At 39.4% G+C, this 23,370-nt stretch overlaps 2 protein-coding genes across 7 annotated transcripts in view; one reads left to right on the top strand and one right to left on the bottom strand.

Moving 5' to 3' along the window:
- LOC123244250 overlaps positions 1–23,370 on the bottom strand; it is a 74,139-nt gene that overhangs the window by 27,613 nt on the left and 23,156 nt on the right. For 5 of the 6 annotated variants that reach the window (XM_044672607.1, XM_044672604.1, XM_044672606.1 and 2 more), the window contains exon 2: positions 541–700. The exons of the other annotated variant lie outside the window; for it this stretch is intronic. In XM_044672607.1, coding sequence (XP_044528542.1) covers positions 541–625 — 85 coding nt within the window. In that variant the 5' untranslated portion in view covers positions 626–700. The remainder of the gene's footprint in view (positions 1–540; positions 701–23,370) is intronic. 6 annotated transcript variants of the gene reach the window in all.
- The window catches only part of VPS45 (vacuolar protein sorting 45 homolog), a 69,873-nt gene continuing 47,355 nt past the window's right edge, over positions 853–23,370 (top strand). Inside the window, exons 1-10 of the mRNA XM_044672602.1 lie at positions 853–1,443; positions 3,998–4,132; positions 4,455–4,515; positions 9,392–9,471; positions 13,155–13,223; positions 13,338–13,475; positions 14,288–14,398; positions 17,258–17,392; positions 17,961–18,074; positions 18,463–18,630. Of these exons, the coding sequence (XP_044528537.1) occupies positions 1,351–1,443; positions 3,998–4,132; positions 4,455–4,515; positions 9,392–9,471; positions 13,155–13,223; positions 13,338–13,475; positions 14,288–14,398; positions 17,258–17,392; positions 17,961–18,074; positions 18,463–18,630 (1,104 nt within the window). The 5' untranslated portion in view covers positions 853–1,350. The remainder of the gene's footprint in view (positions 1,444–3,997; positions 4,133–4,454; positions 4,516–9,391; positions 9,472–13,154; positions 13,224–13,337; positions 13,476–14,287; positions 14,399–17,257; positions 17,393–17,960; positions 18,075–18,462; positions 18,631–23,370) is intronic.

The raw sequence follows: 23,370 nt of genomic DNA on the forward strand, positions 1-23,370 counted from the left end.
AATGTTAGTTTCAACCTCGATCTCAGACTCGGCCCCGCCCACAGGCAAAGAGCTCTGCTCTCAACTCTGCCCCCCAATGGATAGATCGTGCCCCAGCCCCGCCTCCAGTTTTCGCCATCTGTCAGTTCGGTGGTCCAAATCCCAGCCTTGCTCTCCTTCTGGTAGCTCGAATCTAGGCCCCGCCCCCAAGCAAATCCTTGCTCCGCCTCCAGTAAGAGTAGCTCGCTCCACTGCCAGAGAACTCTAGTCTCAATCCCTCGCCCAGTAGTCTCTCACGCTGTGGCCCCGCCCCCAGCGCGCCCACTACCAATTCGGTAGTCCACTTAGTCCCAGCCTCGCTCTCAGTCGGGTTGCTAGGGTCTCTGCCCCGCCCCCAAAGCAAAGCGCTCGTTTTTCTGCTCCGCCCCCAATACCCCCCCACCCCCACCCTCACCCCAGTCAGTAGTTTACATCCCAGGCCTCAGCATTTGGGCAATCTGCTTCTCTGGGAGCCAACAGGAATAACACACACACACTCTTCTCACTAGAATAGGCAGTTACCTCTACAGGGGACGCGGGGAAGTCTCTTCTCATCAGCCTCCAATTTTTTCCCAAAGCCAATGTGGACTCTCTTTAAACATATCATCAAATATGATTCTTAGAACCTGGAACTTTGTCTGATGGGGCTTTAGAGATCTACCTGGATCAAATCCCTCAGTTTCTGAAATGAGAAAATTAAGTCCCTAAACGTAAAGCGATTTTTCCCAGGGAGCAAACTCGGGAATGGATGCCTCCTAATGTTGGTTGGTGCTAGTTCCACTACCCTGAGCGGCCTTTCCCTCTGTGGGCAGACCCTCTTTAAAAAGCCCTTTTCGTTTATTTTTAATAGCAATACCTTTCCCTTGGAACGGGGAGCCATGGGGGAGGGTGGTGCTCATTGGGAAATTCTATATCCCGCCCTGCTCCCACCCACTCCCAAACCTAAAATTGTCATTTGGGCCCACGGGTAAGTCTAGTTCCTTCCAAATTTGGGAGGCCGCCAACGCCATTCCCAAACGAGCATCAGGAAAGACAAGAAAGCGCAAACAAAAGAAGAAAAAATAGGCCTTAGAACCGATTAGAAAAAAAAAAAAAAAAGTATTGGCTTCTCGAGACCACGCGTTCCGCAGGGGATGGTCCGGATAAACAGGTTCTGGCCCGCAAGCTACTGGCGTAAAACTACGATTCCCAGCAGTCTTCGCGGCTGATCACACGCCCGGAAGAAAAAGCTCTAAGTGCAGGAAGGTGGCCCTGCCAAATAAACAGACCGGCTCTTTGCTGTTGTAGGAGAGTGGGAGAGAACGGCTGTGGAGAAAACGTCCTATTGCCAACATGAACGTGGTTTTTGCCGTGAAGCAGTACATTTCCAAAATGATAGAGGACAGTGGGCCCAGCATGAAAGTACTTCTCATGGATAAGGAGACGGTGAGTTTGGTTTTGGTTCCGTAGCCCGCCCCTTCTCTGCTCTCCCCAAGCTGGGCTCTCCTCGATGATTTAGTATTTCATTAAATGTTTACAGTCAATAAGCATTTATTGAACGCCTACTATGTACCAGGCACTGTACTAAGGATACAAAGAAAGATACCTGCTCTCAAAGGGCTTACAGTGTAATAGGGAGACAATATGAAAACTCCAATATACAATTGATATGCATGCTTATCGGAAGTCCCATTTTATATATATAATATCTGTGCGGTGTTGCTGTTGAGTATGCGTGTCCGATTCTTCATTACCCCATATGGGGTTTTCTTGGCGTAGATACTGGAGTGGTTTGCCATTTTCTTCTCCATAGATAGACATACGTATATATGTAAGATAATCTCCAATTTATCCCTGTGTGTATTTATGTAAATATCTATGTATTGTACATGTGTGTATACATACATGTGTGTATTATACATTGTGTGTGCACAGTATATGTGTACACATATACAGAGCAAATTGAAAATAATCTGATATATAGATATACATCTATGTATAAATATATGCATACATGCCAAAATTATCATGTATGTCAGATTATCTCCAATTTGCCCTGTGTGTATGTACATGTAAATTGGAGATAATCTTAAAGGGAAGACACTAACATTAATTAGCTTCCTTTAGGTGGGATTTGTATTCTGTACAGGACCAAGTTGGATATACCTTGCCCAATGGGTTTCCAACTAAATAAGTTCACTTAAAACTTCTTAGAGACGTTTTCCTGTCAACTAAGCAGTTTGTTATGACCAGGAAAATACTAGCTAGTGGGCCCAGGCCTTGCTTATCAGAAGTCCCATTCAAGAAAAGGTCAATAGATATGAAACTAAGCATTTATGAATGAATTTAAAAGTATCAATTAACTGCTTACTATGTGCCAGGCACTGCTAAAAATTGAAAATACAAAAACCAAAAGGGACACAGCCCCTGCCCTTGAGGAACCTATATTTTAACTGGAGAGACAAAAAGATCTCCCGTCTCTAAGAGTGTGGTGGCTAGACTAGGGCTGGGAAGAGAGGATTCATAGAGAAGGCAATTGATATGGGTTTTTGGAAAGCAACAGAACTATTGATTTAAGTATTATGTCCCGAGTCACAAATCAGAAAGGGGGAATGGGAGAGAAATGTAAAGGGTCATCAAGTTGGAGTGAATATAGTTAATTATCAGTCACTTATCAAGATGGCTCATCTCCAGGTAGTTCCAAAACTGAGTAGATTAACTTCCCCAGAGACTGGAGATATGAATTTGAGAAGTCAGGTATGCCAGGTGCTGCAAAGGTTCAAGGCAGATGGCATGGGTGAATGGGATGTAGTTCTTAAAAAAATCTTGTTTAACTCTTTCCTTTCATTTTAGAATTGATACTAAGTATCAGTTCCAAGACAAAAGAGCATTAAAGCCTAGGCAATGAGTGACTTGCCCAGGGTCACATAGCTAGGAAGCCTATAAGGGCAGATTTGAACCCAGGACTTCCCTTCTCTAGGGTTGGCTCTTTATCTACTGAGCCACCTAGCTGCCCTGGTTATTTCATTTCAGACTTTTCATTTTTTATTGGAGCTTTTTTAGAAATTCACATTACAGATTATTGTTCCATTGTTATTGTTCAGTCATTCAGTTGTGTCTGATTCTTTGTGACCGATTAGACATAGTTATCTTTGGGATTTTCTTGGCAAGGATATCTGTGTGGTTTTCCATTTCCTTCTCCTGTGGATCCTTTTATTAGGCGATCAGAGGTTAAATGAATTGCTCAAGGTTACATAGCTAGAAAGTGTCTGAGGCTGGATTTGAACTAAGGTCTTCCTAACTCCAGGCCCAATGCTATTAATCACTGAGCCAAAGCTGCCCCTTGCTCTCAAGTTTTTAAAATGCAAATTAAATTTGTCTTTTAAACTTGAGGTATGTAGTATATTGAAATGAGTATTGGATTTGAGTCTGTAGAGGCCATGTTTCAAAACCTAACATAGTGTAATAATAAGTAATCACTTAACCTGAGTCTCAGTTTCCTTCCCTATAAAATGGAGACACTAATGACTACCTCCCAGGTTTTTTTTGAGGAATAGATGAGATAATGTATGGTAAGTGTGTTTTGTTGTTTGTTTGGTTTTTGGTAAGGTTTGAAGTAGTATATAATGACAGCTATTCTTACAATGGCAGAAAGTCTATCTGGAATTCAAGTATAAATATGTAGAGAGTCCATATTTTTCTAGTATAAAACAGGACTGCATAGTTTCTGTAAAAAGCCTGCTAGTACTCAAAAAACATTAGGACTGTCATCCTATCTGTGTTTTGTACATATGTATATTTTGTCTCCCCCAATAAATATAACCTCCTCCAGAGCAGGGACTTTTTATTTTGCCTGGATCAAAGCTAAATACTTGTTGATTGATTCAATCTGATGGCATGTTAATACTCAATTAAGTAGTCACAAAGAGAGATTAGAAAGAATTCTTTGGTAAAATTGGAGTTTGTCATTCTTGAACTGTATAATTCTTTTTATATCTAGACCAGCATTGTGAGTATGGTGTATACACAATCAGAGATTCTTCAGAAGGAAGTGTATCTTTTTGAACGTATCGATTCTCTGAATCGGGAGACCATGAAACACCTGAAAGCCATTTGTTTTCTTCGACCTACAAAGGTACTATAAACCCTGACCTTATAGCCAGGCCTATGCAGATTTTTGTATTCAAGACAGAACACAGTATAGAGAACACAAAGAGGAGTCAAGATCAATTTGGATTGTTACTCTTTGATGTATGTGTGCTATCCTCATTCTGGCCTCTAAAATCTAAAACGTTGGCCTTTAAAAAAAAAAAAAGTATATTCCCAGGATACAGTACCCTTTTCATATCTCTCATTGCATCCACTATAATCCTAGGTAGACAGTAATCTCTTAATGAATAATTGAATGGATTATTTATTTACTGAAGTCTTTATTCTAACATTGTTTTTTTGACAAGGAAAATGTGGATTACCTAATTCAGGAGCTCCGAAGACCAAAATATAGTGTGTATTTTATTTGTAAGTATATCATTTTCCTTTTGGCACATTTAGTTCTGTCAAAGCTAATTTTTTTGTTAGATATACCTTGTCATTCTGTGGATTAAATGATCCTCAAAACATATCATTATATACTTGCTTTTCTCTTTTCTATTGCCTTTTATTTGAGTATTAAAAGTTCAAGTGACCATCATCCTAATGTAGAGAGCTAAATATGATCACCATCAGTTATTGATATTTAAGAAAAGAAATGACAATGTCAAAAATAAGTTTTTTATTTCTTTTTGAGGCATTTTGCAAATTTCAGAATATGAAAGTGGTCACATTTCATGCCACTGATCAGAAATATATCTATATTATGCTTTTATAAACTGAGGCATAGGTGTCCCTTCCTTAGTGTGGGAGAGTAGGAAAGAATGCAGCAAAATTTGGACAATTTTTTCCTATCCTGCTTTGCCCTTTTGCTCCATTCAACAGACATTTGTTAATGGCCTATTGTGTGCCAGGCACTGTGCTAGACTCCAGGTGAGATACAAGATTATATCTATATAGGTAGAGCTGTTTGACTTAAAAGATCTGCTGATTTCTTTCAGAACTCATCCCTGATCCCTCCTCTTACATGAGACCGTTGCAGATTCTTGCACCTTAAGGTTAAAGAGCTACCCCTACCAAAATATATAAATCGATAATTTTTTTGATATTAATAAACATCATAGCAAAAAAAGTCTATGTTAAATGACTTTGCTTTGCCTACAAGGCTAAAACTAATTCCTGTTCCCTTGGTTTTTCTCTTTGTGAACTGGAAGTATAAATTTATCATTATACATATCATAAGCGCCTATCACCAAGCAATTCTTAGGTTTAGATATAAGCCAGAATTGTTATATAGGATTTATATGGATTCTTCCCTCTCCAAAGGTCTACATAGAGTGGCAGTATCATAGCCTTAAGATTTACCTGAGGTACAATTATTGCAAAACAAAGTACACTTTAATATTTAATAAAAATTTAATTTTAATAAAATTTAATTTAGAAATAAATTAATAAATTGAAATAATGTTTAATAAAAGAAAGTATACTTCATTTACTGGCGGAGTCTGGGAGCTCTATAAGCTCTTGTTTCTGGTTCTCAGTGTGGAGTCTCTAAGGAAGAAGTGGCCCTTCTTCCCAAGGCTAACCCTTCCACTTACACCCTTGATTCCATTTTTTCCACCTCCTGTGAAACTTGCCCTCTCAAGCATTTCTTTTCATCTTAAAACCTTTCCTTGTCCATGGGATTCTTTTCTGTTCCTATAACATGCCTATATCTCCCAATCCATAAACTGCCTTTTTTTTCTTTTAAACGCTTACCTTCTGCCTTAGTATCAATTCCAAGACAGAAGAACAGTAAGGGCTAGGCCATCTAGGTTAAGGGACTTGCTCAAGGTCACCCAGCTGGGGCTGAGGGCCAATTGATGATCTGGTGGTGCTCTAACCACTGTACTACCTAGCTACCGTGCCCTCCCCACCCCCATCCATAAACTTCCTCTTGGCCTTGCCAAACCCAAAGTAATTTTTCTACCTTTCACAGCTAGACAAGGAAGCTGTGTTCTACACTCATTGCTTCCATTTGTTCACCTCTCACTTCTCAACCCTTTGCACTATAACTTCTAACACCAATTGAAACTGCTCTTTCAAAATTGCTAATGATCCTGTAACTGCTAAGTCCCAATCCTGTTTGTCCTCTTTCCTGCTTTTGACATAATTGGTCATCCTTTCCCTCTAATAATCTCTTCTCCTGGTTTCCAAAATAGTTTTCCCTGCTGGGTCTCTTCTTCTGTCTTGCTACTCAGTCTCTTGTGCTAGATCCTAGATGATCCTAGATTCATCTCTCATTCCCTAAGCATGTGTGTCCCCTAAGTGGAGGGGCCTTCTTCACTACCCTCCCTATCTCTTTTAATGAGCTCATCAACACCCAAGGCTTTAATTAGGCTAATTCTCAAATCTCTATACCCAGTCCTTTTTTTTAAAAAACAAAACAAAACTAGTTCTATCAACAACTCCTTAGCATTTCAAACTCAACATTTCTAAAAATCATGGAACTCATTTTCTTTTCTTTAATTCAAGTTTCTCTCCCTCTAAAAATCTCTGTTTCTTTTGAGGATGGTACCCTTTTGGGCACCAAAGTTGATAGCCTTGAAGTTATTCTTGACTCCCCTTACTCACATCAGTTACCAAGAATTGCTAATTCTCTCCTTCCATTATCTATAACCTTCTCTTTACAAATACTCCTCTCAATCAGACTGATCACTTTCTTATCTGGGCCACCAAAATAACCTGAATGAATGTATTTGCCATTCTCTCACTTCCCCATATGTCTTCCACAGAACTGACAAATATTTCCAAATACTGTTTCTCAACTATAGGGCTGACATCTTGGAAATCTTTAGTGTCACCTTTTTGTCTCCAGAATAGCATTCTATTTCTTCAGCCTGTTATTTAAAGTCCTTCATTAAAAACTAGAACAACTGATGCAGAGGGAAGGAAGCAGAAGCAGAAGAGAGCACACATATGCTTATATACAAAGTGATATAAGCAAAAACAATACTGAAAGGTAGCAGGCATGATCACAGTGGCAATCTGCTGGACCAAATGGTCCAGTAGAAGAGATGATAAAACATGATTCTCTCACTTGAGAGATGGTAAGCTCAGTCTGGCTTTGTCATTGGGCACAGTGGCTTTGTTTGGTTTTGCTTTAAAGAGAGGTTTCAATGTTGGCATTGGACTTCAGCTCAAGAAATAATTGTGACATATGAAACAAAACCCATCAATAAAGCTTTCTTTTTCTTTTTCTTAAAGACCCCTTTATAGTCTGTCTACCACTTATGTTTCCATATGTATTTTATATTATATGACTTCCCTACGATGTCTCTGTGTTCCAGCCTGACAGCTCTGCTAGTTCTTTAGACTCAACGGTCCATCTTCTATCTTGGTGTCTTTGCCTAGTCAGGCTGAGATGCCTGCCTTTCTCACCCTTTAGAATCCTTATCTTTCTTCATCTTTAATTCAAGTGATGCTTACACAAAGCCTTCTCCTCCCCCCAGATGTTAGTGCTAGATTTCTCCTCAAATTATCTTATATTTACTTATCTGTATGCCTTTTATATTCCCTTCTCCCCAAATAGAATTAGTTTCTCAAAAGCAAGTGTGGGGGCAGCTAGGTATCTCAGTGGATTGAGAGCCAGGCCTAGAGACGGGAGGTCCTAGGTTCAAATCTGGCCTCAGACACTTCCCCGCTGTGTGACCCTGAGTAAGTCACTTGACCCCCATTGCCCACCCTTGCCACTCTTTCACCTAGGAGCCAATACACAGAAGTTAAGGCTATAAAATTTTTTTTAAATTTTTTTTAAAAAGCAAGTGGTTGTCTTTGTATCCCTAGTCCTTTGCTCAGTATCTTACACATAGCTGTTGTTCTTCAGTTGCGTTTGACTCTTTGTGACCCTATTTGGGGATTTCTTGACAAAGACACTGGAGTGGTTTGCCATTTCCTTCTCCAGTGTGTCTCCATTTTACAGATGGAAAACTGTGGTAAATAGAGATTAAGTGACTTGCCCAAGGTCACACAAGCTAATAAGTTTCTGAAGTTCAATTTGAACTCCAGTCTTCCTGACTCTAGTACCTTGTCTAGACCCTAGCTGCCCCTTACACATAGTAGGCACTTGATAAAGTTAATTGAATTATATCTTCTCGCCTCTAGGTGTCATTGTTGATCTGTACAGTTAGAGGAAAATAATCTAGTGGATGAAGTTCCAAAGGGGAAGAATAAAATGTGGGCCTTCAGAAAACTCTGCTCAGCCAGTTTTAAAGCTTACTCTTTTGGGACATCAGAACAGTATTAGGGGTTTTAGAGACTTCAGTTATATTCAGCTATGTACATGCACATTGTCATTAAAAAGAACATCCTGCTTTTTTAAAGCTAATCATCATAATAATTCAGAAGCCTAGCATTAAGCTTAACATCATAGCCTGTCCTCTCAGAATTTTCCAGGTTGCTAATACATCAGGTTCATAGGATTTGGTAGGCATTTCCTCCCCAATGCTTTCCAAACATTGGGCTGAGATTCTCTAACACATAAGCATTCGTGTGTAATAGAACCATTCATTTGCTTTGTCTCCTGGCAGTAAGCCTCAGCCTTGAGGCTAAAAATTGGGTCCTGAAAGGAAATTTCCCTTTTTGCTCTAGAGAGAGCTCCTTCATGCTTGGGTTAAGACAGATATGGGACAGTAAGTCTGATACTTATTTTGCTTTGTTTTAAGAGTTCTTACGTTATTTCGTTTCTGTAGGTTTATCCAATTTAGACTATGAAAACATGAAGCAAGAACGGTCCTGCTTATTCTTCTTTAGTACTTAGCACATTGTTGATTACTATCCATTAAGAGATAATCTATAAGGACAGCTAGATGGCATAGTGGATAAAGAGCCAAGCCTGGAGGACCTGGCTTTAAATCTGGCCTCAGACTTTTCCTAGCTGTGTTACCCTGGGCAAGTCACTTAATCCCCATTGCCTGGCCTTTGCCCTTCTGTCTTGAAATTGTTACTAGGACAGAAAGTAAGGGTTAAAAAAAAAAGATTACCTTCGTTAATGTGTGAGGTAGTCACCCTCAACATTTTATTAGCCCAAAGACTATTGCTGTCTTACTATGTTGTAATACTTTTACAATAACAAATTCAAATGAATATATATTATGATTTTATTCATAATAAACTTTCCTAATTTTTAAACTTTTGACATTGGCGTATTTGCATACCCAACCTCGTTTATTCATTAAGCCTTAACTGCCAGTTTCATTTATGCCTGATTGCTGAAGAGTGGCTCTCCTGTGAGTCTCTTGAAGCTCCTGTCCTGTGTCTGTTTCAGATTTCAGTAACGTGATCAGCAAGAGTGATGTGAAGTCATTGGCCGAGGCTGACGAACAGGAAGTTGTGGCTGAGGTTCAGGTAAACATCTGGGTTCCCTACATATCTTTTATGCTTCCTTAAAGAACTTTTCCCTCTAAATTACAAGGTAATGAACCAGGGGAAAACTAGATCTCTCAACCTAGATCAAAGCCAAGAGATTCCTAAGCAATAATAATACTTGCTATATAATGCACTACCTTAGACCAGGGTCATGGCACTGCTTCTTCACAGATAGTATTGAGGCCCTTGAATAAGCCTGGGATATGGGCACCTTGGGAAGAATATGGTACCTTAAAGGCAGAAAAGTAACTGTTTTGGTTTTCTAGAAGAGCATAATTTAATAAGTGACTCTGGAGAGTGTACTCACTCCCCTCCTCCCAAGAGGATGCATTGGATTGCATTGTTCTTCTTTTAAGCTGGTAAATTGGACAGCTTATTTAATGGCTTATATTTTTATCCACTGAAAATGGGATGTTCACAAAAAATGGAAAAAATCATTTATATGTAGGCACATTGTTGCTCAGTTTAGTCTCTGCTTGGCCTGAATACATTACTACTTCTGCTATTGCTACAGCTACAGCTACTACCACTACCACTATCACTACTAGTACCACAACTACTACTACTGCTGCTGTTACTACTTTTTTCTTGATCACTCTTTTTTTTTTTTTTTTGGTCTGAGCCTGTGATTTCATCACTGCGAAGAACTCCTGATATGGAAACTCCCTCCTTCTGCTGATACTATCAGCATCTCAGCTGAAACTTATAGTCTGTGCTCCCTCCACAGCTGTGTCTCTTAGAATCTTTCATTTCCTTCAAAGTTTAGCTCAGACATGAAGCCTTTTCCATACTCCACCACTTTCTGCTGATTCCTGGTACTGTGTGTGCACCCTGGATCCTATCCACATTTCTAAAGATTGCCCTCCTGTCACCCCCATTCTCTCTCATCTTTAAACACCTTCTTTGCTATCTGCAAATATACTCATGTCTCCTCCATTCTTTTTTTCATTTAAACCCTTGCCTCCTGACCTAGAACCAATGCTATGTATTGATTCTACGGTCAAAAAGTGGTAAGGGCTAGGCAGTGGGGGTTAGGCAACTTGCCCAGGATCATACAGCTAGGAAGTATCTGAGGCTAGATTTGAGCCCAGGACCACCTGGCTTTCTATCCCCTGAGCCACTGGGGGGGCGGGTGTGTGTGTGGAGGGCTGGGGGAGTATCTCCTCCATTCTTTAAGAGAAAAAGAAAAAAAATGTTTATTTGATTGGCCCATTGCCACTAGCTATCTTTTTGTATCTCTCCTCCCCTTCTTGGCTAAACTCCTTGAAAAAGCCGTTTACACTAGGTGTCTTTATTTCCTTTCTCCTTATTGTCTTCTAAAACCTATGTGATTTGTATTCTGATCTCATCATTCAGCTTAAATGTTCTCTCCATAGTTACCAAAGTTCTCTCTTTTTTTTTAAACCCTTTTTACTCTTTCTGTCTTAAAATTAATACTATTAATACTGTGTATCAATTCTAAGGGAGAAGAGTGATAAGAGCTAAGCAATGGAGGAGGTTAAGTGACTTGCCCAGGATAGAATAGCTAAGAAGTGCCTGAGGCCATATTGAATTTAGGCCCTTCCAACTGCAGGCCTGCAGTCTGTCCACTGAGCCACCTGCCTGTCCCCATCAATGTTCTCTTAATCATCAAATCTAAGCCTTTTCTCAGTCCTCATCCTTCTTGATCTCTGTAGATTTGAAGTCTATTGATCACCCTTTCCTCCTGGATACATTTTCCTCTCTAGGTTTTCATGACACTACTCTCTCCTGGTCTCCTCTCTGTCTGATTGCTCCTTTTCAGACTACTTTTGTTGGATCTTCATCCAGATCATGCCCACAAATAGTATATGTCTCCTGGGGCTCTTTCCTGAGCCCTCTTCTGCCCCTTTTCTGTGTCACTTGGCTATCTCATGAGCTTCCGAAGGATTCATTTATCATTTCCATGTAATGGATTCTCAAATCTTCATTACCAGCCCTAGTCTCTCTCCTGAGCTCAAGTCCCTCATCATTGACTAACTTTTAGATATCTCAGACTGGATGTTCCATAGATGTCTGAAACTTCACATTTTCCTAGTAGAACTCATTATCTTTCCCTTCCTCTCTTCTGAACTTCCCTGTTACCATTGAAGGTACTCTCATCCTCCCGACACCCAGGTTCAAAGCCTTTCTCCTCACTCCCTTTCATCTTATACCTACCCAGACCATGGCCAGATGTTGTCCTTTCTACCATCACTCTCTCTTTTTGTTACGTCCCCTTATTTCTATTCACAGCCACCACCCAGGTTTACATCCATTCCCTCTCCCCTGAACTCTTCTCAGTAGCCATCTAGTCAGTCATCCAGTCCCATGAATAACCCTACTCACATCCCTTCTGCACCAAGCTGCCAGAGTGATCATGCTCTGATCAAGATTTGACCATTTACACACACACACACACACACACACACACACACACACACACACACACACACTCACAGTCATACCCTTGGCCTAAATTCTTCCTAGACAGTACAAAATCCTCTTTTGGGCATTTACAGTTCCTCCCAGCCCAGGCCTTCCTTGCCTGCCCAGGTGCTTACAATTTCCTGGACTTGGCCAACTCCACAGTCCAATCCCACTGACTGTCTGCCATGCCCTCAGCCTCTTAGTCTCCCTGTTTCCCTCAGGACTTGGCTCTGATGCTCCCTTCTACAGGATTCCTTTCTTGGTTCCCGCAGCTGCTTGTGCCTTCCCTTCCTTTATTTCTCTTCTTTTATACCTTATTGGTATTTCATTTTTGTCATGTTTGTCTCCAGGAGACTCTGAGCTCCTTAAGGGCAGGGACCGTTTTCACTAATTTTTGTATTCCCTGGACTCAGCCCAGGAACCTGGCAGACAGAAAGCACTTAGTGAAAGTTCATCAAATGACCAACCCCACAAACTGATGTAAGTTGGTTTCACATGCATTTTGTACATACTTAGATGTGTGCATATTGTCATTTTCCATAGAATTGGAACTCCTTGAAGGAAGGGACTGTTTCCATTTTGTCTCTATCCTGCCAGCCTCTACCACAGTGCCTGGCACAGAGTAAATATTAATAAGTACTTGTTGGTTGATATAAAAGACTTGGGTCACCCAAAAATTAAGCTTTTGTCTATGGTTGACCAGATGTCATTATCTGTCACTGGTAGGACTTGAATCCAGGTCATCTTTTTTCTTTTAAACACTTATTTTTGTCTTACTGTTAATTCTAAGACAGAAGGGCACAGGCTAGGCAATTGGAGTCAAGTGACTTGCCCAGGGGCACACAGTTAGGAAGTGTCTAAAGCCAGAGTTAAACCCAGGCCCTCTCAACTCTAGGCCTGGCACTCTATCTACACCTCACTGCCCCAAATCTAGGTCTTCTTGACTCCCTTATCTACTCTCTCTACATTGCCACTTTTCTCACTACTTCTTCTATTCTTATTCATTGCTGTTTTCCCAAGGAAGGTCATTTCATGACTTGAGTAGAATGTAAGCTTCCTGTGGCCAGGATGGTTTGGTTTTTGTGTTGCCAGCATGAGAAAGATGCTTTGGGCATAACAGACTCATAATAAATATTGAATCAATCTAATTTACATCTGCACCTCTGATTTGCTGTGTTACTTCAAGGCCTAGGAGTGTTGGTGTGAAGACTGATGTTGGTGTTCTCTCTTTGCAGGAGTTTTATGGTGATTACATTGCCGTGAATCCACATTTGTTTTCCCTCAATATCTTGGGTTGTTGCCAGGTATGAAAAGGGGTAAATACTTCCATTATTTTACCTGATGGGAACTTTCAGGGCTAGAAGTTGGGCGTGTAAGGAATGAAAATGACTTTTTTGGGCCAATCATCTAAACTGCAGGGTCGTAATTGGGATCCAGCCCAGCTATCTAGGACAACCCAAGGACTGACAGCTCTTCTGTTGTCCCTGAAGAAATGTCCCATGATACGTTACCAGCTTTCATCAGACTCAGCAAAAAGACTTGCCGAATGTGTGAAGGTGAGCCATTGCCCAGGACGGGTGCCAGATCATCCCTTCTCTAGGCTCTTCAGCTGTCAACAGAAGTTGATTTTGAAGAGATTCTTTTATACCCTGTTTCTTAGTTAAGAAACAGACTTTTATTTTTTAAATTTAATTTTATTTTCAATTTATTAATTTTTTTTATTTTTAGAAAAATTTTCTATGGTTACATGATTCATGTTTTTACTTTCCCCTTCACCCCCTCAAACTACCCCCCCCATAGCTAACTCACATTTCCACTGGTTTTAACATGTGTGATCAATCAAGACTTATTTACATATTACTGATAGTTGGCATTAGTGTGGTCCTTTCAGGTCTACATCCCCAATCATGTCCTCATCAACCCAAGTATTCAAGCAGTTGTTTTTCTTCTGTGAAGAAACAGACTTTTAGAGTAAAGGTTTAAGTGGCTCTACTTCCAAACAGTCACTAAAAATATGACCTAGATTCACTAACAAAGGAGTCTAGATTGTAATATATTCCTAGCTAAAGGACTAAAACTAAGAAAACGAGAATTAAACTTCCTAGTTCTGTTTCTGGTTCTATTGACAACATACAAGTTATATTACTTCTTTATATCTCAGATTAACTAACTATAAAACAAGGTTTCTCCCTCAGTTTCATGTGAATAGGTTGCTACTATATTCCCTTTGTAAGGAGTTTATGAATAATTGTCTGAAAGGCCCATGCTGGTGCAGGCAGCACTTTTGTTCTTTATTCACTCCTTTCCTATTTACATCATCTCCATCTACAGCCATTTGGTGACCAAACTTTCTTTTTCTTGCACACAGCAAGTGATAACTAAAGAGTATGAGCTTTTTGAATTCCGAAGAACTGAAGTCCCTCCATTGCTGCTGATTTTGGATCGCTGCGATGATGCCATAACCCCACTGCTAAACCAGGTGCTATGGCCTCTGTGGGCAGATGAAAAGGGAAGAATCAAGAGCTCTTGAACTTTCTGGCAATTAGATGTGGAAATGGAAACTGAGAGTAGATATAGAGACCCAATTTTTGCCACCTTAATTCTCAGCCGTCCTTGTTTTTGTGTGCTTTGACACCACTGATAGTTTGTCATCAAAGGCATAACATCAATTTATTCCTATTATACGGTGATTTTTAAGGGAGAATTTGTAGCTATAAAGTCAAATCTGTTTCATGGGTTGCAGGGGGTTAGTTAGAATGGAAGAGGAATTCCATTTTGAAGGAGTTTCTGCAGAGGTTTCTCTAACATATTGTGCTGATTTCATCCAGCCCCAGAATGTTACAATTGAAATCAGAGGATACTGCAGAAGTCAGCTTGGTTGTCTAGAGAGGAAAAACAAGTCAGCACATATTAACCAGATTGTAATGTGCAACTGGACAGGCAACCCTTTAATTTAGTCCACCAGTACGCATATTATTAAATAGGTACTTTGAAGGAATAGTGAACCAGTTTCAAAACTGATCAAAAGACAAAATCAGGATGGATTGTAATTGCAGAAATTATACAGGACTTTCAATGATTCCATACTATTCATTGCCACAAAGGCCTATTTTTTTTTAAAGAAAAGCCAATATTTATTCTTTTTGTGATGCTATATGGTTGCAAATAATGGAATATTATATTCTCCAAAGAATCACAATTACAAGATCACCCAGTGAGCAATGGAAAGACACAATAGGGGGGCAGCTGGGTAGCTCAGTGAATTGAGAGCCAGGCCTAGAGATGGAAGGTCCTAGGTTCAAATCTGGCCTCAGACACTTCCCCGCTGTGTGATCCTGGGCAAGTCACTTGACCCCCATTGCCTACCCTTACCACTCTTCTGCCTTGGGGCCAATACACAATATTGACTTTAAGACGGAAGGTAGGGGTTTTAGGGGAAAAAAGGAAGGAAGGAAGGAAAGAAGGAAGGAAGGAAGGAAGGAAGGAAGACACAATAGGCGCAAGATTCTACAGAATGTTACCAGCTTTGATTGCCAGTAAGAAATGATATAAGAGCCATCATCAAGGATATCTCTATTTAGAAAAGAAAATGAGCTGATCATCAAACAAGAGTGACAGATAACAGATGGACAACTAAAATGTTACACTGGCATCCAGAAAATATTAAAAGAAATATAAGGGGAAGGGGGCAGCCAGGTAGCTCACTGAATGGAGGACCAGGCCTGAAGACAAGATGTCCTGGGTTCAAATCTGGCTTCAGACACTTCTTAGCTCTGTGACCCTGGGCAAGTCACTTAACCCCAGTTGCCTAGCCCTTACCACTTTTCTACTTCAGAACCTATACTTACTATTGATTCCACAATAGAAGATAATGGTTTAAAAAAAAAAAAGAAAAGAAACATAGGAAAGTTTCTAGTGGGTTTTCAGAAAGAATGGCTAAACACCCCTTTGATGAAGACAGTGGTTGGATTGTGATTTGGATGTGAGGAGAAACTCCACCTCATGAAATCATGAATCTGTTGCTGTGATAAATGAAGCATCTATAGTACAAATTTACATTGGTGTATGTGATTGAGTTATTATGTGCAAATCAAAGGACTATAAATGATTCAAACACTATAAACTTGATCTTAGTTTTATTAAAATATAGCTAGTCATAAGATTTCTATCAAACACAAGTTCCCTGAATGCATATGATTAATCACTTCCTGATTTATTTTTGGTAAGTCTAGATTTTCATATATCAATTTTATTTTAAGTGAAGTATACCCAAGTTGCACTCACTAGTGGGATCAAGACTTAAAATTTAATATACGGGCATTTTATGTTTGTTATATTGGAAATATATAAGTAGACCCCAATAGTGGAGATTAATGAATCCTGTGGAGTGGCTGCATAAATTCAAATTTGTACTCTTCAAACTTACAATTATGTAAAATATTATCATTAGCCCAAGCCCAGTGGAAATCTCTAATGCAAATTAGAATAATTCAGCTACTTCACACAATTCATCATTCATATTAATTGTGTGATTAATCAATGTAATGTGAAATGAAAAAAAAGACTTGTACTAAGTTTAGATGCTCCTTTATATATCCATAACTTGGAGAGCTGATGGACAAACTCTATTTCCTAGGAACTTGAATATTGTTCGTGGGCAATAATCTGCTCTCTACAAATAACAATAATGCAGGAGAGGGACAGGGGTTCTGACCAATTTTACCAGATAAATTCACACTCAGTAAGCATTTGTATTTTCCTCTCAATTAAAATTTAACAGAAATGTAAAATAAAATGGATGCAAAGGCAAACTTCCGAATATGCCAGTGTTTTGATCCACTCACGAGCTTCCTTCTGATAATATTAGTGTTCCCAGGATAAATATAGCACCACACAGATCTGCAAGAGCACACTCCTCGTGCGGCAGAAAACCACAAAAGCTCACAGGAAATGGTACAGCTTGTAACTGCAGGACCAGTATAGCTCTGTCTGTGAAACCAAAAATAGATGTGTAATTTGCAGGCAAAGATTTGGAACTCATGTTAGATATAGCATTTATTTTCTTTCAGGGAGGCTAATCTTTGTTGCCCTTCTTCTAGAAATGTAAAATACAAAATATAGAGGCACTTTGAATTTTTAGTGTTTTACCAATTCAAATGACAATGTAGATGTTCATTATACTACAAATAGTGCTGGTTAATCTGCATTGACAAGTTATATATATACTTTAAGTTCTAAGTGAGTTATTAATTTAAGGCCCTTTTGAGCTGGCTATGTTTTAAAGATTTCTTTGGTTTATATTAGTTACTTATTTTCTTGTCATAAACCTTTTATTTAGTGGACATATCAGGCCATGGTCCATGAACTGCTGGGCATAAACAACAATCGGATTGACCTTTCTCGAGTACCAGGGATCAGTAAAGACCTGAGAGAGGTGGTCCTGTCTGCTGACAATGATGAATTCTATGCCAATGTAGGTGGTTTTTTTTTTCAATTATAAGAAGAGTGTCATTGGATTGTTAGTGGGTGTTAGTAGAAGCAGGCAGGATTTGATATGCAAGGATAAATAGATATAATCTGCAATGCAGCTATATATATGTATACATATATTATATATGAACATATATTATATATATGTATTTATGTATCTGTGTGTATGTGATCTGCATCTCCAAAGGAAACCTAAACTATCATCCTGACCCTATTTAACACCATTTCTTGGAGAAGCAACTGTATACATAATATTGAATAAAATTCTAGAAAAATAATACTCTGAAAAATCAATTTTTATATTAAGCAATATGAATTCAGTAAACCATATTGATATTGTCCCTCATGATCCAGTAGCACTTTGGGAGAATAGTAGTGGTGTTGGTTTCAGATATCTTGGCCCAAGTCCTAGTTGGGTAATTATGGTAGCATTCTATTTTCCATTCATTTCCAGCTACATTTCCATGGTTCTTGGTCATATCTAGTTTTTAAATTATAGGATAGTCAAACCATGTGTTACCAAACCATTTTTCTTCCTTGCTTTTACATAGAACATGTACCTGAATTTTGCTGAAATTGGCAGCAACATCAAGAATCTCATGGAAGACTTCCAGAAAAAGAAACCAAAAGAACAACAAAAACTAGAATCAATAGCAGATATGAAGGTAAATTAAACATGTGAGACTAATGGGTTGCTATGGAGATGGTTACAATTCATAAGTGTTCTGGTGTAAGTTGGAAAAATCCAGAATCTTTAGTGCATAGCTTTTATGTCATCTATTTAGCCTCTCTTTTTTGATACGTATTTTCTAGCTCTTTCTCAGTTAAAACCTAATTTCCTTGGTACCCATTGTACCCATTAGTTGTATTGCACAGTTCTAAAACTCATTATGTCAAGCTCTAACAGCTCTTCTGTATTTATGCATTGCAAAATGAGCTGGAGAAATCTTATTCTGGTCAGCAGGGGTGGGTAGAGATTGTCTTTTTTGTTCTCACTCATCCACTGCTGAGAAATGATGACTCAGAATCTCCCACCAATTTTTCCTGTGACAGGCCTTTGTGGAGAATTATCCACAGTTCAAGAAGATGTCTGGGACTGTGTCAAAGCATGTGACTGTGGTAGGGGAGTTGTCTCGACTGGTCAGTGAGAGGAATCTGCTGGAAGTTTCTGAGGTTGAACAAGAGCTGGCCTGCCAGAATGATCATTCTGCTGCTCTCCAGGTATCTGTCAGTTGATCAGCCTGTGTTTGGTGAAGAATTACTATGTGTTTAACTCATGGTAGATGCTATGGGAGATATAAAAAGAAGTGTAAGGTGTCATTCCAGCATTCAAGGAATACAGTTCACTTGAGGAGACAAGATGAAAACATATGACATTCTTAGAAAACAGTACAAGGTGGGTTATACAGTTGTGTGCTGAGCTGTTTTGACAGAAGTTCAGAGAAGGGAGAAATCAGTGTGGGCCAAAATTGTCAGAAAAAGCTCATTGGTACAAAATGGGACTTGAGCTGAGCTTCACCTCTTAAGACGCCTGGTATTTTCATCTCTAGTTGATCATCCTTGGATGAATAGATTTAGAGAGAAATAAGGAAGGATTTTTCCAGGGATATTTATATGATGAACAAAGGCTGGAATGAATACTGTATGAGTGAATAGTCTGGCCCAAGTGAATGAGAAAGATGCATGCTGAGAAATTGCAGGAGGCATTGCTATATAAAATGGAGCCAGATTGTGGAAGGATCTTGAAAGGAAGTAGAGTTTGGACTTTATATAATAGGCAGAATTTCTAGATTCCTGGGCAGAAGAATGAAATGATGAAAGCAGATAGCCTCCTAGTGGATCTGCCTGCTTCAGGTCACTCCCTGCTCCCGTCCATCTGTTTAGTCACCAGGGCAATTTTCCTAAAACACATGTCCCACCATGTCACTCCCCAACTCAGTAAATTCCAGTGGCACCCTATTGTTTACAAGATGAAATACAAAATGCTCTATTTGGCTTTCAAACTCTGTGACCTGGGCCAATGATGGTGAACCTTTTAGAAGGGTAGGTGATGTCCTCAGGCATGCATGGAGAGGGGGAGGAGAGCAGCCTGCCCTGCATCCCTCTGGCAAACCGTGTTAGGACAATGGTGCTCGTGCCCACAGAGCGGGAGTGCCCCCCTGGCACGTGTACCATAAGTTCGCCACCACAGCCCTGGCCCCTTCTACCTTTCCAGGCTTCTTACACCTTTCTCCCTGACTGTTTGATCTAGCGGCCTCTTTGATGTCCACACACACACACAAAAATACTCCATCTTTTAGCTCCAGGCATTCTCTTGGGTTATCCCTGATGCCTGGATTGCTCTCCCTCCTCAACTCTACCTACTGATTTTCTGCCTCCCTTTAAGTCCAAGCTAAAATCCCACCTTCTACAAAAAGACTTTCCCAACCTGCCCTCATCCTAGTGTCCTCTTCCCTCTATTAATTATTTCCTATTCATCCTGTGTATAGCTTCTTTGTATATAGTTGTTTGTATGTTGTCTCCCCCAAAATTATAAGTTCCTTGATCAGAGGAACTGTCTTTTGCCTCTTTTTGTATCTCTGGCACTTACCACAGTTCTTGGCATAGAATAGGCACTTATTAAATATTTGTTGATTAGGAATATTAATCCAGAAGCAATGAGAATATCCTTGAAAGAAGGAGAGATGGGAGTTAGAGAGTGGCTGGGAGACCATCGCAATAATAGTTTAGACATTCCCATCCCTTGGGATTGGAATAAGAATGAGAGGTAGAGAGGTAAGGTGCAAGTCCAAAAGACATTTCAAAGGAAAAAAAAATGGCTTACATAGGCAACAGATTAATTAGAGGTGATGAAGGAGACAGAAGATTCAGTGATAACTTAGAGGTCTTTAGGAAGCCTGGAAGAATAGTAGTACCATTTATAGATGGGCAGCTGTAAAAAGGATTAACCACTTAGACTGATTTGAAGTAAAAATGCATCTTATTTAAAGATTCCCTTTTTCATTAAATAGAGACTTTGATCCTAGAAATTTATCTCTTTTTCCTTTTACATATAATATGTTCCAGAATTTATTTGGGAGGTAAAAAAGTCTAAAAGGGGGCATTTCAAAGCCGCTGTGTCATTTAGCATGACCTACAGATTGCCATTCATTTTTATATAATGATACAGCTTGAAGAGAAAGATTTTTGTATAAAATGCGCTAGGTTGACCAGAATCTTTATTAAATGAATCCCATAGCTTCTTATGGAAGCTCCACCATATTAAAGAAAGGAGAAAATAAACTTGGTTTTCTATGTAGACTTCCTATCGTGTTAGTCTTTATACTTAGCCTCAGGTTTTCCAAACCTACACAAAAACCCAGCTGGTAGTTTTGGATCTTTGACCGACTTGCTTTTTTAAAAAGGTACTGCATAGTCCTGTGAGCTTAGCAGGAATTTTCCCTAGAAAGTCAATTTTATTTATTTCAGTGAATATTTTCTGCCTGTTATTAAATTTAGGATTTTGAAGTTGGAATGGGGGTATTCTTAAGTTATCTTGTCTTTTTGATTATTTTATTGGAAAAGGAAGGAAGGGAGGGAGGGAGGGAGGGAGGTTTCATTATACAGATGATTGAGTGTATTTCTTTGCTTGAATTTTTACTTTCTGTTTTCATATAAAAGGGTAGATTCATTAAAAATGCCCAATCCATATATGTTCCAGTTCAATTTTTAAGAATGATCCTTTTAAAGGTTTTCTTCCCCATGGCAGTAGGTTTTTGCAGTGAGTGGTTGATTTGAAGTCACCAAGATAAAGAGAGTCTTTGGTGGCGTGATGTAAATAGCCCATAAAAGGGAACTTTTGTTTGACAATGAGTTAATCCCAGTGTTCCAACCCCTAAATGTGCTTTTGCATTCCTAGGCTTGACCTTAGGTTCATGGTACGTCATGAAGCAATGAATTGGGGTTGTTGACTAGTATAATCTTATGGGATAATGTATTTTTCATATACACTGAAATACTTAAACATTAATATAAATCCATTAAGTAGCTATCATTTCTGGTCATTAATCCCACTTGATTAGTGAGAGTTATTTATTATACCATGAAAATGAAACATTTTCAAAAATATCATTTTTTTCAAAATATGTCATTTATTTGGGATTTTTACTCGTGTTCTTACATCAGAGCTTCTCATTTGGGGAGAGTCCTGAACTTTTCTTGAGTCTTTCATTGATCTCAGAATCTCATAGATTCTTTCTTGAGCTGGGCCAGTCTTTGGACAGCAGCCATCCAGTTTTCCTCACTGGACCCATCCATTAAACCTTTTCAGGTTAATAAAATCTAGCAGAACTATTACTCAATTGATGAAGCCTTTGAGAATATAGGGCCTGGGGGCAGCTGGGTAGCTCAGTGGATTGAGAGTCAGGCCTAGAGACGGGAGGTCCTAGGTTCAAATCTGGCCTCAGACACTTCCCAGCTGTGTGACCCTGGGCAAGTCACTTGACCCCCATTGCCCACCCTTACCACTCTTCCGCCTAGGAGCCACTGCACAGAAGTTAAGGGTTTAAAAAATGTTTAAAAAAAAAAAGAGAGAGAGAGAGAGAGAATATAGGGCCTTCTCCACACTGTGATGAATTATTGCAGGAGGATTTTAGGGATATAATATGAAGAGAGAATAAAAAGAACAAGTCTGCTCCTCCTCAGCCAGTCCCTCTGGAACAGTGCTCACTATGCTCAAAATGAGTCAAAGCTGTGACTCAAGGGGACAACAAAAAAGGCCATATTTAGGGAAAAGCTTAGACAAAAATGTTAGGAGTTGGGGGCAGCTGGGTAGCTCAGTGGATTGGGAACCAGGCCTCAAGATGGGAGATCCTGGGTTAAAATCAGCCTGAGACACATCCTAGGTGGGTGACCCTGGGCAAGTCACTTGACCCCCCACTGCTTAGCCCTTACCACTCTTCTGCCTTATAACCAATATATAGTATTGATTCTAAGATAGAAGGCAAGGGTTTAAAAAAAATGTTAGGAATGTTGTTCCAGGTAGAGGGAATGACAGTAATGGAGGATAAGAGAAGGTAGAGCTGTTTGTCTTACATTGTTTCTGTTTTGTCTGTTAGGGAAGGTGATTTGTGGACTAGAAAGGACAAAACAAAAAAGGCTAAGAGGAAGTCACTTAACTACATCACAGACTTAATTGATCATGGTCAACAACAAAACTGTTCATTCATGAATAACTGTTGATACTAGTCCTGCTTCCCCTCAATCTTTACTTATTTTTTGAGCCAAAGTTCAAGACCTATTTATCTTTACTAAATATCATGTTAGTTTTGGCCTATTCTTCTATTCTGTCAAAGTATTTTTGAACCCTGATTATAGTATCTATAGCAGAGATGTCAAACACATGGCCTCATCAATCAAAATGTAACGGGGAAATATTTAGCAAAATTAATAAAAGCAAACAAAACATAGGTAACATTATGTTTTAAAACAATATGAGGTCCATAGGGATCCTTATATATGAAGTAGTGGCTCTCTCTGTTTCTATTTGAGTTTGATACCACTGCTTTAAAGCATCAGCTAATCCCCATCCCCCCAAAACTGGATAATCATGTCTTCTGAATCTTTAACTAAAAATGTTCAGGAGAAAGGGCCTGTAGGGGTGCAGACCCATAATTTCTTTGCTATAAGAAATTCCTTTTACCAACTTGGGTTGGCACTGGATCTGAAAGCTGCTGAAAAACAAACAAACAAAAAAGACCTAATGTGACCCTAAACTGCATTAATAAGAGCTTCCTAACTGTGAAAACTGCCCCAAAATGAAATGTTCTTCCACATGAAGTAGAAACTTCCCTCCCATTTGAGGCATTCAAAGTAGAAGCTGACAGATGGATGACCTCCTGGCCTTCACTGGTTGAGATCATTGATTAAATAAACTTTAAGGTCCCTTCTAATAATATTATTCTATGACTAATATTTATAAAA

The sequence above is a fragment of the Gracilinanus agilis genome, chromosome 4, assembly GCF_016433145.1.
Source record: "Gracilinanus agilis isolate LMUSP501 chromosome 4, AgileGrace, whole genome shotgun sequence".
Classification (NCBI taxonomy): Eukaryota; Metazoa; Chordata; class Mammalia; order Didelphimorphia; family Didelphidae; genus Gracilinanus; species Gracilinanus agilis.